The sequence below is a fragment of the Corvus cornix genome, chromosome 7, assembly GCF_000738735.6.
Source record: "Corvus cornix cornix isolate S_Up_H32 chromosome 7, ASM73873v5, whole genome shotgun sequence".
Taxonomy (NCBI): domain Eukaryota; kingdom Metazoa; phylum Chordata; class Aves; order Passeriformes; family Corvidae; genus Corvus; species Corvus cornix.
Genome location: NC_046337.1, coordinates 234772 through 252449, shown reverse-complemented (window position 1 = coordinate 252449; position 17678 = coordinate 234772). Strand labels below are relative to the sequence as shown.

Here is a 17678-nt window from a genome sequence, read left to right as displayed (position 1 = left end):
ATTACTCTAGGAGCAACATTTAAAATGTTAAAGGCCGTTCTAAAAAAGAGCCGAGAGGGTGGAAAAGGGACCAAGAAAGACCCAGGTATGAATATTAATGCAATGTTTTATACCCCAGATGAGTTGTGCACAGCAAACCCAGGACTGTCCGTTCTGTGGTGCAGCGATGCCCATCCCCGGGGCAGCTCTCTGCCCACCTCCCCCAGCTGCTGCCTGCGGAGCAGGCGCTGCAGGTCTCAGCCTGCCTGCAAGGCGGATCCAGTGCACTTATTCCTCCATCACCGCCGGGCAGGACGGGTGAGAGCAGTTGTTCCTGGTTGTTGCCCTAGAAATACTGAGAGCAGTCTGTGTGTACTATGCTGCCAGCTCCTACACGGCCCGGGGCCAGGCCTTCCGAACCCTCAGCTACAGAAATGCAGTTTAAACTGCTTATTCATTACAATATGAAAAACCTCAAAACTGGTTATGTATTATGGGCAATAGAATTTTTATTATGTATGTCTTTTGAAAAAAAATAATTGAATTAGTGAGAAGTTATTAAGCTGGTTATCAGGTTTCTACTATGTTCTAGTTTTTGCTTTAACTACAGAGATTTTTTTGAAGGTCAAGTTAATCATTATCAACAAATCTTACTTAAAATAAAACTTATATTACTATTAACCATAAATTTAGTAGGCCACTACTTACCTGCATTACTTTCCAGGAAGAAGGGTAACTAAGAGCTCCCATTGCTATTTTCAAGGGCAGAGCAGGCCCAGCAATGCTTGTTGAGGAGGAGCAGTAGTTGTAGATGTTCCAGGCGTTGGTGAGTGGTGTGAACCTGCCTGCTCTGTGCCAGGCATGCTGAAGTCTTTCCTGCAGTGGATGCAAAGCTCATGGACCTGAGTGAAAGTTACTTGTTTTTCAGAGTTTTATTTTTAACTTCAAACTATTAATGTAGACTAACATTCCTGATTTTCTGATGAGTTTGATCCTGAATTATCCCTAAGAGTAAATTTATGCTCTTTGGCAACGTGAACTTCTTACTCCCAGAGTAAAATATAAGTAAATCCAAATATTTCTTAAATGTATAAAGAACAGAGCATAATAATAAAGCTGCCACATCCTTATTTATTGGAACTTGTAAAACAACACAGTCTTATTTTTTTGGAAAGCAAGTTATATATGTGTCTGGCATTTCAGCTTCTAGAACTACACAGTTACACTGAGCCCTACAAGGGGAGGGTATTTTCACTGTTCTTTTGCAAAAACTGGTTCTGAGTTCATCTGGCAGGTAATGTGTTGTTCTTCGGGAAATTTTTGTGGTATTGTGAAGTTTGCACTCTGCCACAGTTCCTTTCGAAGTGACTGAATGATGGGAGCTATGCTGACTAGAAAAAACATTGACACGCGATCAGAGATGCACAGAAATGATCACAGAGCAAGACGAAAGGCATCCTGTTAATTTTGTGTGTGCTGCTGACTTGAAGTTACCAGCTGGGGTTGTTTAAACAGAGTGGGCTAAAGATTCCTGTGGTGAGGCTTTCACTGGTACATTTTTTCTTAAAATACTAGATGGGAGTTGGTTTAAGCTCAGAAGGAATGGAGCTCTGACCAGGCTTTGATTAAAATCTGAAGCTTGGAAAAGCCTTTTTCCTGTAGGTCAGAAAGCATGTTTTTTTATTTTAGGATCTCATGACATCTGTCTGGATTAATGTGTGCAAAAGAGGATTTTTCTCTCTGTTTTTGCAAATATATTGTTGCTGTATTTCTGAGCAGTGAGGGAAGAGTTAGAGAGTGGGAAGTTTTTTGGTTTAATTTTTGGTTTGGTGCGTTTGTTTGCTTGGGGTTTTTTGTTGTTGTTTTTTAAGCAGAACTCTGGAGTTTCGTGTATTAATTAGATGTTATGGAAACCAAGTATTGAGAAAAATTGGTGGTGAATAATGCCTGACTGGTGAGAGCTAGAGCAAGGAGGAGTTCAGGAGCAGCTTTTTAAAAGAAAGTAAATAATTTTTACTTAGGGTTTCAGAAATTTTGGCTTATTTTGCATTTGAAGATGATGTGAAAAGTTTGGAAAGAGATGAGTGCATTTTGTTCTGTTCTGTGTTACATCCAGGACTTCCTGTGAAGTTATGTCCAGTTTATTAGCTTTCTCTGTTGTTCCAGAGGACATTCCAGTTCTTTCAGCTGTAACACATTTGTCCGCTTTTAGAAAAGATGTGAAGCAAGGCAAAGAACATTGGTCTTTGTAGAGCTTATTTTTGCTCACTTGTCTCCCTGGTCTTTAAACTGAAAACAGTGAGAAATTGAAGGGGTTTTTTGATTGTAGAGTTGTCCCACTTCAGGGCCCTTTGGATATGGAATAGGAACAACAGCTTAAAATTTCCTGCTCTCTAAAGAGAGTTGAAATGCACCCCAGCAATGGGAGCTGACTAGAGAGATAGGACAGATGCAGGTACGGCCATTCTTCAAAGTGCTGTTGGAGAGAGGAACGTGATAGTACATTTAGATGCTTCTCTCAGCTCTGTGGGCACATGGACTTGATTTTTTGCTTATGAAGTTCTGAAAAAGTTTTCAGGTTTTTCAGAGCTTCCGAACGTGGAAGGAAGGGGACAGCGCATCTCAGTAGGGCCACCCTGAACACAACTGGAAAGACTGCCATGGTCTTTTTTCAGTATAGTCATGGTTTAGGAGTGATGCTGAGGAGCTAGAAGGTAGTAAAATCCATGTGGGTCATAGTGGGCAGCCCAGCCAGCATAGGAGGGACACCAGGGTGATGGGTTGCAGCTGTGCCTTGACCACACGTGACAGTTTGGAGTCAAATTGGAAGGGGTTTAGGCTAAACTGCAGCAGCTTACTCTTAAACTGAAGTAACCCCAGTTGTCCCATGGGTTACATGAAAGGAACGCCTGGAAGTGTGCATAATTCAGATCTGAGCGGGATGATTCCTGTTTGACTGAATAGAACTTCCTGTTTGTGTGTTAGCTCTATTTTATGGGTTTTACAGCTGGATAGGCTTGTGGAACTAGTGCAAGTAGGAATGGTGGTGCTTTTTTCTAGATTGAAGGCAGGCGCAGCTGTAATATTTAAAAATGTAAAAGGGTTAAAGGACAAAAAGAAATTAGGACTTTTCTTAACAGTAGCTCGTGTGGATTTTAATGTTAGAATTTCTCATTTGCCCTGACTTAAGAGCTTAAGAGCTGAAGCTGTGCATAACATTTTTGAAATAGCTGCTGGGAATGTTGATTGCAGTTTTTAATAGATTTTTAAATTCAGGGTTATCTTGAAAAAGAGGGTTGCAAGAATTTGTATTGATGCTTTGAGAGAGAGACTGAAGTGCTCTGCTGAAGGGTTGTAGAACATCTTTGTAGAAATAACTTCTGCCTTGATCAGGTGGAAGGCTGTCATGTGGGAACGTCACTTTTGGGAAAATGATGCCTCAGGAAGCACCAAAAGCAGTAATTAGGGGTACATAGTTGGGCTCAGACCCTGCAGGTGCTTCAGTAGAAATTCTTCTACAGTCATTTTGTTGAAAAGGGGTTTATTTAGATGTGGCTGGGAGACGTTGATAGCTAGGTAGTGGCTATTGTAGAATTAGGTAAAATCTAAATGAAGCCAAATTAGTGTGTTTAAACATGCACATATGTAATTATCAGTTTGTGCAAACATACGTGAACACAGGTGAAAAGAGCTGTGTTGGCAGCAAGTTATGTGTAGAATAGCTTTAGAAAGCAAAACTTACGGAATGTATTTCTAAATGTGGATTTGAAGACAAGGTGGTATCCTACTTAGGTAAACAGATGTGCCAAACAAACAAAATTTCAACCAACCCAGACATACAACTTTTTCTGCATACAGATTTTTTCTGGTTTTCTGCAGCATGAAGCAACCTGTCTTTACAGCCCTTCAGACATAGTTATTTCCATACAACAGAGATAACTGTCTGTGAGTTGATTTTTCTTTGCTTTGTCCTTCCTTGCATTAGTGATGTACGTACTTCGTAAAGGACAGAACCTGAGGGGGAAAAACCCACAGTCTGCACCTATAACCTTAAAGAAACAGAAAACTATTTTGGGAATGTTTGAAACCAAGCAGGAAGAGGGTAAACAGGAAGATTAATTTTTGTGTCCCAGAAAGTAATAGGTAGGTTTATGTGTCTCACATACATTGAGCTGGAAATGTACAGCAGTTACTCACACAGTTTCCCCTTGTTTCTCAAGTTTTTTAGTCAGTCCCAGAAACAAAGTAAAAAGTGGTACTTTCTCCTCTTTGTCAGTTTATTGTCGTCAAATAAATATTTTCTCTTTAAACTCTTGCAAAGTTTCCAAGTCCTCTAGAGATTCCCTGGGAGGTGTCTCTCCAGTGGGATTGTGACAGAGATGTCTCATCTTGTGACCTCTGCTGAGGGTGCGTGTTCTCTTTCCTTGCTCTTTGCCTTTTGCTTTGCTTTGTTAATGGACTTTATTTTCTAGATTTAAGGTAATCTCAGCTCTTTGTCTTTTTCTGCTGTGTGTTTCTTTCTACCTACTGTAGAACTGTGTCTTTCTGTGCTCTCTCCTGTGTTTTCATTGTTGAGGTTTACTTGTTGTCTAGTTTATTTCCTTGAGGTTTTTAACTTGGCCTCTGTAACCACAAAGAGATTTTGTGCCTTTGGCCTCAGCTGAAAGGAGCTGGCTGTTTTTATTTTAGTATAGCACAGAAATTGTGTGTGTTAGTGACACAGTTCAAGCAATCACATCCAGAAGACCGTTGTTCAAATTAAAGTTCTACCAGATTACCTGTAAGTCCTATCTATGCCTGCAGTGAGGTGAAAAAGAATATACATAAGAAGCTTCAGAATATAAACAAAAAATACTTCTTAATTATGATATGGTTTAGGAATTCTACAGAGCTACTCATTCTTAAGTGCTTAAAAATACTTCAGAGAGAAATTTGTATTAGTAATTCCTGTTGGGTTTCTGTACTGCCAGCTGCTTTCCAGTATATAATTACAGTTGTTTTCTTTAACTGTCCCAAAGTCAGCAACTTGCTTGCCTTTGAGAATCTGCCTTTTTTTTTTTTTTACTTACTAAGCAAAAGCTCATTCAGTATAAAGTACATGTAATGTATTTTAATTTAAAAAGAAAAGAAAATCCTGTATTTTAAATTTCTGTGGAACATACTCAGTTATTTCAGATGGCTTTCTAGTAGTATGAGCATTGTCATTCTGTTGACCCAATATCAGGCCTGAAGGAACACGAATAATGGCAGTATTGTGCTTAGTTTGCAGTGTCCTTCCTGCGCTAAATCTCATCAGAAGTTGAACTTCAAATGTAGTACATGGTATGCATGAAAACTTCATTGATGTCAGTAGAAATTCAATGTGGTAAGTAGTTGGGACTTTTAGGTTTTCCAGTTTCAAGGCTTATTAGACATTAATAGTAGTGCTCAAATAACAAGGGACAGATTATTATGCCAACAAAAAGGTAATGTTTAGAATGTAGCAACATAGTGCTTTAAAGGCAGAGAATCCGGAGAAACAAGATGGGTGGTTTTGATTTCTGAAATAAAAATTACTGAAGTGCTTATGGATTTGTATGCATCAGACTTTCAGTGATTGCCTGCATATTTGGATTTTTTAAATTTGGTCTGCAAAAAGGGTCCATATTAATAAATCTTTCTTGTGTCTTGTTTGATTGAGATCTGGTAGATCAATACTCTTTAAGACCTAGTTTATATTTGCATTAGTTTTCTTCTTCTTGTATTCAGGTGTCTTTGTGTAAGTATCTTTGACTTAAATACGCGTGTACAGAGTGTTGAATGTTTGTAGAGTGGATGCTTTACTTCTGCATTATATTCCATTGTAGACTGGCATATCGTTAGTTACTTTTGTTTGTCTGCCGTTCCCTTTAGGAATATTGTATACTGATCAAGTTGGACGAAATCTGTGAATTTGGAATTTCCTCTCTTTTATTCACGTCAGATACAATTAAGAAATTGAGATTATACTTAGTATTCTTTTTCATAAGTAAAATGTCTTTCAAAGGCATGAGCTGTGATCCCTCATATGAGGTTCCACCATCCCTGTTTTACTTTCTCTCTTTCATTTCAGCCAAGGCCCCTGTTAAAAGCCTGATGTGCAGCACCGGGGCAGCACTTGGAATGATAAACAGAAATGTGCTGAAATTCACTGTCACTGGGTTTTGAGTTTTGGTTTTTTTGGGTTTTGGTTTTTTGATTTTTGTGGTTTGGGGTTTTTTATTATTTGGTTGTTGTTTTTATTGCTAGTGGCCACTAAATTGCTGCTCTCAAAGAAAAGTGAAGTTGTTATGCAGAAAAGCCTAACCTTTTCTTAAGACCCAGACCCACTATTTAATCCTTATTTTAAAACTGACTGTTTTAAGAATTACTTCCCTGTAGCAGTAAAGGTTTGATTCTCAGCTGACCATGGTCAGCTAAATGCGTGTTTGAACCCCCCTGTCTTGCATAACATCTCACTCAGCATTTCTGACTAATACACTCTGAACCCAGCTGAGAGCATCTAGGTTTCAGGTACCATTCTGGAAAATTGAAAGGCCATTAAATAAAATAAGTTTGCTGTTTAGATTTTAAACATGCAAATTCTGTTGGTTTTTTCTGTCCAAATTAGGCTTTGAATTTTAAGAGCAAAGGGCATTTGTGGTGCATAAAGTACACATCCACTGTCTGGAAAATTGAACTTGGAACGGAATACTTTTAAGTTTCAGTTTGACTTTTTGTTGTTACTCTAAAAATACCTTGCAACAGAAGAAGCATTGTTTCATGCTTAAAATATGGAGCTGTTTTTGATTATCCTGTGTTGCTTTGCCGACTTTCAGCTGCTCTTGTCAGTTATTTAAGAGCTTAAGCTTTTTTGCTGAGCATTGAATATTTAATGTGGTGAATGTCTTTTCAGAAGCTAATTCCAGTGATGTATCCCACGTGCATATAAACACCTCCCCTCAAAAAAAGATCCTGCCCTTGAAACACGTATGCAAATTACTTCAGTGGTCTGAATAGCCTCTATTTTTCACTGTTTTCTTTAAAAATTGATTGGTTTTTTTAAGAGATACAGGAGAACATTAATATTTTGTGGACTGCTGAAGTAATCCAGGGTGCAGAAATAAATGCCAGAAAGTGAGCAAATAATGTCAAGTATGAGCAGAGTTGGCAAAGGTTCACCATTTAAACCATTTATTCTAATTTTACCTGGGTTGTTTCTCACTCAGTGCACTTCACTGCTTCTTTTTACTCAGGCTGTAATGTGTTTTCTTCCCATTCCATGCTAGTTTCTCTCTTTTTCTGGTCTTTCCAGAGTCTCAAGAGCAAAAGAATTAAATGTTGCTCTTCCCTCATGCATGTATTTTCCATGCCAGCAGCCTGTGTCCTGTCCCAGAAGGCTGGCTATGGATGGCTCCACTTGGCAGGAATGGTTCTGCAGCTCCTGGTAGGTGTTGGTAGTGGTGTGACTGGATTGCCTTGTCCTAACTGGACAGACTGGGACACTGGGCTCCCCAGGCCCTCCTGGATTGCCCTCTCCCGAAGCTGGACTGGCTGTGTATGTACAAGCACACACACACACGTAAGCCTTTCAATTTTGAAAGACACAGAATCTTTAAAGGGCAATGGTCAGTGTTTTACAATAAAAATGAAGCACCTTATACTCAGTCACTGAGCCCTGTTACAGAGTTCTGTGTACACTTGCCTGTCAGTTCTGTTGAAAGAGCATTAAACCTACTGGGTTTGGTAATCCTTAAACAGTTTCTTACTACGTAGACATAGAGAAGATGCCTTTTTCTGGAAGGGGCTTTCCAGTTTGGATGTCTTTCCTTGTTCTTACTGTTTTCTTTTTCCCACATATAGTTTCCTTCTGAACTTATCTGTAAGGTCGTATCTTTTCTTAATATTTGTTAGGGTGAAGCACATCTTATGAAGCAGAATGGAGTTTAAGACTGTCAGTAGTAACGTGTGAGCACATTGAAGTGTTGGATTTGGTGGTGCTCTTCACTCTAGGGGACTCACAGGGAGCCTTGGTCAGCAACAGCATCCTGCAGTGTTAGCACTTTTTTTTTCTTTTTAAAACATCTTAAGCAGAACTGCAGAATTTAAGATTTCTGTTGTAGCACAATTTTATATCAGATATTTTTCTTAAGTGGGTTGAGAGTCTTGTTTCACTTCCGTCAAAAGGTTAATGGAGAGAAAGACGAAACAGGCTATCCCGGAAGGGCCTGTTGAGGGAATCCATGGAACAGAGTTTGTTCTGTGGCTGCTCTCAGTATCCAGGATCAAGGAGGCTGCACGTTCATTGTTTCAGCTCTCGTTGTTGCAAAAGTTGTGGTCCTATTCCCTTATGTTAAAATGATCTGAATTCCCACATCCACATCAAACTCAGTTTACACGTTTTTTGGTAACGTAGTTGCCATTCTTCTGGTTTCTAAGCAACTTACATTGAGTGAAGAATTAGATGCATTTTATTATGTTTAATATTGATACAGACACTGTGAAGGTTTCCATTTTAGTTATCCTCCCTATTTGGTAGGACTTTAATCTTAAAAGTTCAAGTTCTCTTTTGGAATATTAAGCTCTGCAAAATCATTGCTGTAGTCAGCCATCCTTGTATCTTTTCATATCTAAAGGAAAAAAAAGTAGTTTGTTAATCAGATTATGCCATTCAGTTGCATCCTTAGGTGCAGCTAAATTGGGATTTGATTTTCGTTCTCCAAGCTTTTCGTGTGTGGTTTTTAAAGCTTTTAAGTTGTTTCTGTGGTTACTTTAACTACTGAGTAAGAACTCCAGCGCTGATTGATGCTTATGAAAGGTTTTTGTCCAGAGGCTGCTTGGCAGTGGAAAATGTACAGCTCGGAGGTTTTAAAAAAATGAAAGTGAGGTTTCACGGCACCTTGCCTTATGTGTTTGTTTGACACTAATGAACTTGTGAGAGGTCATCTTCCACTCCAGAACTGACATAGCCAGCTTTATACTCTGGTAGACACCAGGCAATGTCATGTAATTTTAAAGTATTGTTCTGGTAGCTAAAATATTTTAAATTACTAACCTTTAAGTTAGTAACAAGTAATTTTGGGGTTTTGTGTTTATCAGTGTGTGGCATCTGCTAGTATCTCAGCATTGTAACAAATTGTATTTTGACAGGTATTTCTCATGTATTTTTCTAGTATTGTTTCCCTAATGTTAAATTGCTGTGTGGGAAGCATAATCTATTATCAGGTGGATCCCACAAGCTCGGTAACTTTGGGTCTGTCTTGTCATGTGTAGATCCAGGTATGTTGTGGGAATTTTCTGTTATTTGGATGAAATGTGGAGATTCATGATCAGTCCAATTTACACAAAACAGAAAGTGCAGGATTAGGGTAAATAAAATCTACAGGATAGATTTAGAGACTTAGGAAAGGATGATCTAAGCATGTAAAAAGCTTGCCACTCCTCATTATCCCACATGTAATTGAACTGGAGGCAGCCATAAATGAGGTTCCTCTTGCCGATATGGACGCTGCGCTGCAGGGGCCACACGTTTGTGGGTGCACCCGAGATGCTGCAGGCTTGGTCTGTGCTGCGGAGCCGGGAGCCCTCGCTGAGGCCGCGCTGCCCTGGGCAGGGCCACCGCACTGGGAGCCCCTGGCAGCCTGGCCCGGGCATGGAGCCGGCCCTGCTCCGTGCCCCTGTGTGCTGAGCAAAGGGGAGCCTGGGACAGGGGCTGCACCAGCCTTCCACTGGAGCTGCTCTTGGGCCCCGAGGGGAGTTCTAGTGGAAGAGCTGGTTTGTGCCTATGGCTGGGGCAGCATTCCAGGGACTATGGTGTACATGCTCTGCTGGTTCTCTGCTATTCCTGGTCTGCATGGTTTCTGAGCTCCCAAGTGTGGGGTTGGTCTGTTACCTTGAGTTAACAGCTTTTTAAAAAGGGCCTGGAGAAGCAGGGTTCTGTTCCTCCTTTTTTGGAATGATATTGTCTAGTAGGTGTCTGCTATTCCCTAGTTTCGTAACTGTTTTACATTTATAACAGGAGTTTTCCTGCTTCAGCAGAACACAGTACTGTTCAAACACATTCACCATCACTGAGGATACAACACCCTTAGGCTGAAGCCAGTATGGTTGGGTTTTCTCAAGGTATGGGTTTTGCTCCAAAGAGCTGTTCTGTCTGAACACCATGGGGATATGAGTGGTAATGTGCAAAGGCTCATTGTAAAATTAGGAAATTAAGTGATTGAAAAGGGGAATTTCTGTGGTACACATTTTAGATTTTTGTCTTTTAAGTCATACTGCTCTCAGAATCTTGAGTCATGGGAGCCTGCTCTCCACAGCATCAGAAAAAAGAAAAACCAGAGTACTGCTGGAACAAAAATTGCTAAGATGCAGTAGTGTCTCTGTATATTGACTGTATAATATCTTTGCAGTTGCTGTCATGATCAAATACTCTAAACTTACTGATTAGAACTATTTAGCTCCATCCAGCTCTCTTCCATGTTGTAATGTTTCATATACAATAGAGAAGGATAAATTAATTCAAATTGCAAAAATGTACTAAGAAGGCAATGAATTACACAGATTGTGCCATCATAAAAGGGAAAATAGAAATGAAGGAATTGCAGGTGGATGAGTCAGCAGTCCTCCTGAAATATGTACAAATTCCAAACTACAGCCTGGATATGTATCTAGTAAAAAGACAAGAATTCCAGTATTTTCTAGTTATATTTAGCTGCATTACCATTCTACTCTGTTTTCAACACCTTTTGAAGCTAACTCACATATTCTGTATTGAAAAATAAAGAATAATATCCCCAATGTTAAATCTGTGTTTAAACTGGTTGTTGTTAAAGTTTAATTTTCAGAAGAACAGAGAAAGAAAATCCTTAGCCTCTTTATTCCCACTGAAACTGGAAAAACAAATCTTAAGACTGCCCACCTCTGAGTGTGTCTGTTAGTAATCTACCTTTTCATTGCATGTAAGGGGTAGCCCAACCCTCCTTTAACTAGTTCAGTAAACAATATTTCAGGTGGTCCTGACTTTCAGGCTATTTCAGTGGTGCTAAAACACCTTTTTAGCTTGAAAAATACTTTTATCTTCATAGGAAACTTGATGTTAACCCTAAGGACGAAATCTGAAAAGTACTGACTCTGTTGAAAGTGAGGTTTTTCTTCCCCCTTTTTGTCTTCATTACATTAAATTAAACCGTTGCTTAGTTGTGTATTTACATTTTCCCAGTGGTTATCTGGATTCTGCAGTGGAGGGAGCACAGTAGGGCGAGTCATGCTCAACTGTTACTGTCAAATGTTTTCCTGTGTTAAATACTTCAATTTCAATGCAACTCTAGGCTGTTTATTTTGGCACATCACCTAATGATGACAAAATTTTATTTTTAGCAGGTGACTGCTGCCCAGAGAATGCCTTGCAGGTTACATCAACATCTGGCCACAATGCAGATTTCCCCACTGGTGACCAGCCAGGCTCCCAGGACACTTACAGAACGAACTTGGCCAAAGGAGTCTCAATGTCACTGCCGTCCTCGCCTCTGCTGCCACGCCAGTCCTATCTGATGCAGGCAAGAGCAAACAAGAAGTCTCCAGGTAAGATGAAACAATGAGCACCTAAAATCTTCATAACATGTTAACTCAGTTATTGATAAATGTTGCATAAAATAACATAATAAAATCCTATTAAACTTTTGCAGCAAGAGCAGTGCAGTTTCCAGGCTAAAAAAGTAATTGGTTATTAAATAGAATGTATTATTTCATGTGGCAAAAATTTATTCTAATTGGTGTTGTAAATACTTACACTGAAGTGTCTGAATATGATTACAACTGGTTATTTATGGTTAGTGTATCAGGTAGAGGACTGCTGCAGAAACCTTTGTTTGTGCATGTGTTAGTGACTGTGTAAGAGTGAGTGTTGTTTGCGGCTTTTACAGTTCATTTATTTTACTTGTATCTCCATACACAAATGTATTAATAGATAAATTGCTGTGGAAGTGACAAGAAAGTTGTTCATTTTCAGCAGTTGTGTCCTCAGTGGTGCCTACACACTGGTGTGTGACCCAGGCTAAATATGGGGCTCCATCGGGCTCCTTTTATCAGCATTCTGTGCATAGAAATCATTCCAGCACACTGGCATCACTTGGGTTCCACTTGAGTCAGAGTGGGAGAGGCAAGTGAAACTGTCCATATTCCTATTGCCTGTGGAGACACTCAACAGGTTTGAGTTTTTAAGGTCTGGGAACTGAGTTCAAAAGCTGGGATTTGTCAGTACAGAAAATGCTGAACAGTTGATAAGTCATGACCGAAGAACCATATTCCTGATGACTGCAAAGTCATTCCACTGTGATCCACAGCCAAGGGAAAAGACTTTCCTGAGATGCTACAGTGCTGGGAATGCACTGGCATTTATGTGTCATTATTTTGTACAAAGACCTAACCAGGTGGTAGGAGGTTGACAGAAACATTGTGCTATTCCTTTGACTTTCACCAAACTCTAGCTAATGGAAGATGATTTAATATAAATTAGCTGTCTGGTATCTGGGACAAGGGTAGTAACAAGGATTATACCAATGTCCTGGTTTCAAAGCTCTCTGTTTCAGTAGCATGACAGCAAGTTACAGATCTTTCAGGATATGGTGAGTGAAAGAAGAAAGGATTGCACAGGAAGCTGAAGTAGTGTTCTGAAGTCGAGTTGTAGTGATGAAGTTGTCTAACAATAGTAGAACAAAATTCTAATTTCAGTCCTCTCAGTTTACAGATGAAGACAAAGCAACTACTTAGAGATGTGGTTTTTGGTGTAGATTAATATCGTTAATATTTTTTTGACGTCTTTGAAACTGTAATAGGGCAGAAGAAAAGATTGTCCCTTGCCACATGGTTATTGATTCTGCCTTTGTTCTGTTCATACAACCCTGGCATGTTGATGGTCAGGTATATATCAGGTGATATCCTTGCATAATTTATTTCCCTGAAATAAAATTCTGTTTAGTGGCTGTTAGACTGAAACAATACACTGTATGTATTCTCAATGGTAATGATTAAAGAGTATGCTCACTATGAGATACTCGGATTTTAGTGAAGAGTTCTTCATAGTTTTTTTCTTGAGTCTGAGTTGTTCTAGTTAAAATTTTTGATTAGTAGATTAAAAATGGATTTTTCTGATACTGTTTCACAGTTACAAATTAAAAACTAGAAGTTGTAGTTAATTAATACTAACTTGCACTAATGTTCATGAAAACATTTGTGTTTGAGGGCTTCGTTCTCAGTGCATTCCTGATTTTCCAGGAAATTTGTCTGCTCTGGCTGATGTTTATCTGCTCCTGCATCTCTGTTTGCTGATCTTATGTTTGTATGATGCGTGGATAAAAATTGGTTTTCATGGTTAAATACTGCATGGAAGAACATTCTGCAGTAAAAAATGCACTATTTAGTATTTTATGGTTTTGGGTAACTGGTGTTGACATTCAGACTGTTTCACAGACTTAGACTCAAGTTGGTGATGTCTAGAGCAGAAAAATGCTACATGTAAGGTAATTTAGTTACAAGTTGTTCTTACTGCTCTTCCTTTCATTGCCCTTTCTGCATTTTTCCAAGTGTGTGTTGCTCTGTAGCTTCAGAGGTGTAATTTTGGGTTTGCTTTTTTGTTCTGATGGCACTTCTGCTTGGCTTTGCTCCTGTGTGAGCCACAAGTATTGCTGTCCTTTGTCATTTCTTTAAAATGTGTTAGTATTTTTCTTGGGAGTGGAGTAAATTTATTCCTTCTATTAATGCTTCATTCACTCGCCATCTGGTTATCCATCACATCAAACTGTTGGAAAACCAGCAATCCACCAAAAGTGATCTATCTAATGATGAAAGTATGTTTTAGACTTAATTTTCTTACCTTTTTAGAAAGTTGCACACTCATCGATAGATGGGGCTTAAAATAATCTTAGACTGTGTCTTGTTAAGCAGAAGGTATTGCAAACATTTTGAACAACATAGTAAATTCCAGTAATTTGCCATTTAGCAGTAGGACCATATGAAAAACAGCAACAACAGCAATAGACAAATTGTAAGGCCAGTTTGTAAATTTACATTCAAGCAGTATATAAGTCCAAACAGAAACTGTTCAATTTAAAATAATGGAAAAGTACTTCCCCCCCCTTCCAGTCAGACACATTTTTACTCATATGACCATTTGCTAATTTAGAAGGTTGTTTTACATTCTAGGTTGCTTCAGTTTTTTTTTTAGTTTCTCTTCTTTAATTAAAATTTCAGTGATGGGAAAAGAATGTTATGCTTGGAATGATTTCTTCTGTGAGAGTTGTATACTTGTGTAGTTTTCCACTCCAGATGACTCAGGAGGATGCTTTTGCGGGTGTCGATTAGCTGCAGAAGTGCTGTGGGGAGAGCAGTGTTTTCATTCTGTCCCTTTGGATTAAGAGGATTTTGTTCAATCATAGGCATATTTGTTCTGTGCATAATTATCAGTTCTCAGGTGGCCCATGAGAAAAGCACTCAGGTACCTTAACGCTTAGCAAGTTCTCGGGATCTGTTGGGAACACACAGATTGATTGGGAAGTGCCTGGTCCAGGACAGCACTCTGGGTTTGGTGTCTCTTGAAACTGCTGCTCAGAGCTCTGGTGTCCCATCCTGATCCTCTCGCTCTGGCTTGCTGGCCCCGGGTCATCTCCAGGCTGAAGCCTGAGCTTCTCAGTCCCTCCATGCTGGGAGCACAGCCTGTCCCCACTGGTACCAGCGAGTGTCCCTGGCCTGGTGTGTGGGCTCACCAGGACTGCAGCGTGAGAGCAGGTGTGTGCACAGCTCGTGGGGACAGGGAGAGCTGCACAGTCCTTGGGTCAGGGACAGACAGACAGACATACACTGTGCTTTATCTGTTTGCATAGGAGGTGGGAGCTCTGCTCTGTGAGGAGAGCTCAGCATTTACGAGTGTTTCTGGCCCCAGTTCAGTGCTCAACTCTAGCTATAAAAAAAGCAAGGAGAGAAATTACATCTGAAATTACTAGGGAGCTTGAAATCACTGGCATACTAAACCTGTCAGTTCATTTGGAATCAGAAACTTCCTAAACAAAATAGTTAGTTGAGGAAAAGGTGGATAGAAGAGCAGAAACAAACAGAACTAAGAAAAAGTTGTCAGCAGGACAATCCTGGGCAGGGGAGCGGTACATGAAAAACTGTCACAGTAAGTTGAGTTATCTTCTACTACAAAGCTAGAATGGAACACTGTTTGGATTGGCAATCTTACAGGTGTGCAGCTAAATTGGTATTTGTTGTCTTAAAGGGGTAATAATTGATTATAGTCTGATTTAGGAGGCTGAACGAAAAGAATGAAAATACTGATTTATAAGGGATGTTCCAAAAAAAAACGATTGTGGAGTTTAAGATATGAGTGAAAGATGTTGCTCCTGCACTTGAAAAAAATGTTTGCTGCCTTAGGTTAATGATACAATAATGCTTGAACAGAGAAAGATTTCCTTTGAAATCAGTGAATTTCCATCAGTGAATGCCAGAGGTGACTGCTGGGAGAGTCTTGCATAAACGTACAACAGAACTTTAGTACGTTTTGAAATTAAACTTCAATTAAAACTTCTAATTAATAAGCAAATTAATCCTCATACCTGATTCTTGAGGCTAGACTAGGTCAGAGAACTGGTTTCATCTCAGGCTGCAGTTCTGTGCCCTACCCTTGGGAGCTGTGGGGGGCTGTTCCCCCTGTGTGCACTAAGCTGTCTGAGCTCCAAGGTCCTGCGCCTGCATTGGGCAATCCCCAGGATCAGTACAGCTACAGATCCACTTAGTGCTGATGGGAGGGAAAGGATGGAGGTGCACAAGTTACAACGATCTTCTGAGGAATCAGCTCTTCTGCAGTCAAAAAAGCATTAAGAATTACTAGCAAAGCAATAGATGACTTTAAAAATATATAGTTATGGAGTTGTATAAATTGTAGTTTGTCCTCTTTGGGAGGACACTGGTGTAACTCTGGTGATACCAACTTTAAAAATCTGCAGTAGATTTAGGACAGAGCTAGAACAGGCTGCAGGAGTGACGGTCAGTGTGGAATGGCACTGAAGGAGAAGTCATGGTAATAGACTGGACTGGTATTTGTCCCCCTGGAGAAAAGGCAATTGCATTGAAATGAAGACAATGTAGTTACTGTGTCCAGCAGTGTTGTGTTCACCTGCAGATATTGCAGGTTGTGAAAGAAAGGCTGGGGTTAGCTCTTGGAAGAAAAATCCATCTAGAGCTCTTAAAGAGCAAGTGACCACTTCTGCCTCCGGAAATGATAAGGCACTTAGCAGTAGTGACGAGAGCACAGCAGGGAGTGTGTTTTCCCTTACTTAGATTCCTCTGCAGTTTGCTGCTGATAAAGCCCTGTCCTGGATGAACCTTCCGTCAGACCTGATTCAGCCATCTTACATTTCTGGAAAAGAGCTGCTGTTCTGCAGATGCAGTTCACATTTAAATGGGTCCTTTTCATCCAAGGATTAATTCATGTGTCCTGTTTTAGATTAGTGCATGAAAATAAATTTACCACGAATTCTCCTACTTGTTCCAATGTTGTATATCAGGTTTGTAGGCACTGTAAGTCATTTCCACAGCAGTTTGTGAGGATCAAAATTCAGTAAAGTGCCTCCTCCATAGCTTAAAGCACAAGTGTTAAACATAGATCCTGAAGATATTTCCATGCTGATCTAATTTTACATGTGCTACACGTTTTGGGGTTTTTTTGTTCTTTTAGAATGAGTGCTTTTGTTGTCCAACTTGGATATGTTTGATTATACTTATGCTTACAGATGACAGGTATGGACTATTGTCTCCTTAAGGAACGTGATTTTGTTTCAAGAGAATGTGTTTTTAGCTGCTTTTGCCAGGACCAATGCCCCTTATTTTTGTTAAGACAGTAGCATTGGAAGAGCCCCCTCTGGTGTTGGTGCCGAGCTGTTGGTGTAAAAAGTGAAATCCACTCAAGAATCTCTACTAGAGACGCAAATACGTGTTCGTGTAGGACTGACACTTCCTGCCCAGTATTTCTTAGCTTAGAAATTAGGTTGTCACCATGTTCCCATATTGCACTTCTAGGTGGAAATCTGAAAGAGCAGATGGGTCCACCCAGATTGTTCTGGGCAAATGATGCATGTTACCTGTGATGGGGTGGCCAGGCCTTCCCAGCTCTGTGGCACTGTGACCCTGGGAGCCTGAGATCACAGAGGAGAGATGCAACTTGTCCTTAAAAGCAGTCATGAGTCTTAAAGTGCTCAGGAAAATGAGCAAGAAATCAATGTAGTTTTCAGAGACATAATGTAGCATCCGAGGCTGCTGCCAAAAGGAAAGATAGGATGCTTAATGTGCCACAGCCTACATATAGGGTGAGGTTTTAATAAACAAACTGTGAGAGAGCTTTGGTGTGCCCTTGAATTCTGAGCCAAGGAGAAGGATGCTTTTTGAAGACCCTAACTGCAGAAGGGGAAAGCCCCTTTATCAAGGGCAATGTGGGACAGTTGGAATCAGGCCCACAGTCCCTCTGCTCCCTGAAGGGGTTTTGCTCTGTTAGTGTGGGAAGTGCAGAGCAGGTGGAGAACAGTTGAGAGCCTGAGGTGTAGTCCTGAGTTACACATCAGCACTGAGGAGGGAGACCAGCTACTGGGGTAACATGCAGTATGCAGTTTAGACACCACATACATTGGGTTTGTTTTCTAGCAGACTTTGTGTTC

At 40.1% G+C, this 17678-nt stretch overlaps 1 protein-coding gene across 1 annotated transcript in view; it reads left to right on the top strand.

Annotated features, from left to right (window-relative positions):
* TANC1 (tetratricopeptide repeat, ankyrin repeat and coiled-coil containing 1) overlaps positions 1-17678 on the top strand; it is a 65557-nt gene that overhangs the window by 19260 nt on the left and 28619 nt on the right. Inside the window, 2 exon segments of the mRNA XM_039555373.1 lie at positions 11-85; positions 11353-11556. Coding sequence (XP_039411307.1) covers positions 25-85; positions 11353-11556 — 265 coding nt within the window. The 5' untranslated portion in view covers positions 11-24.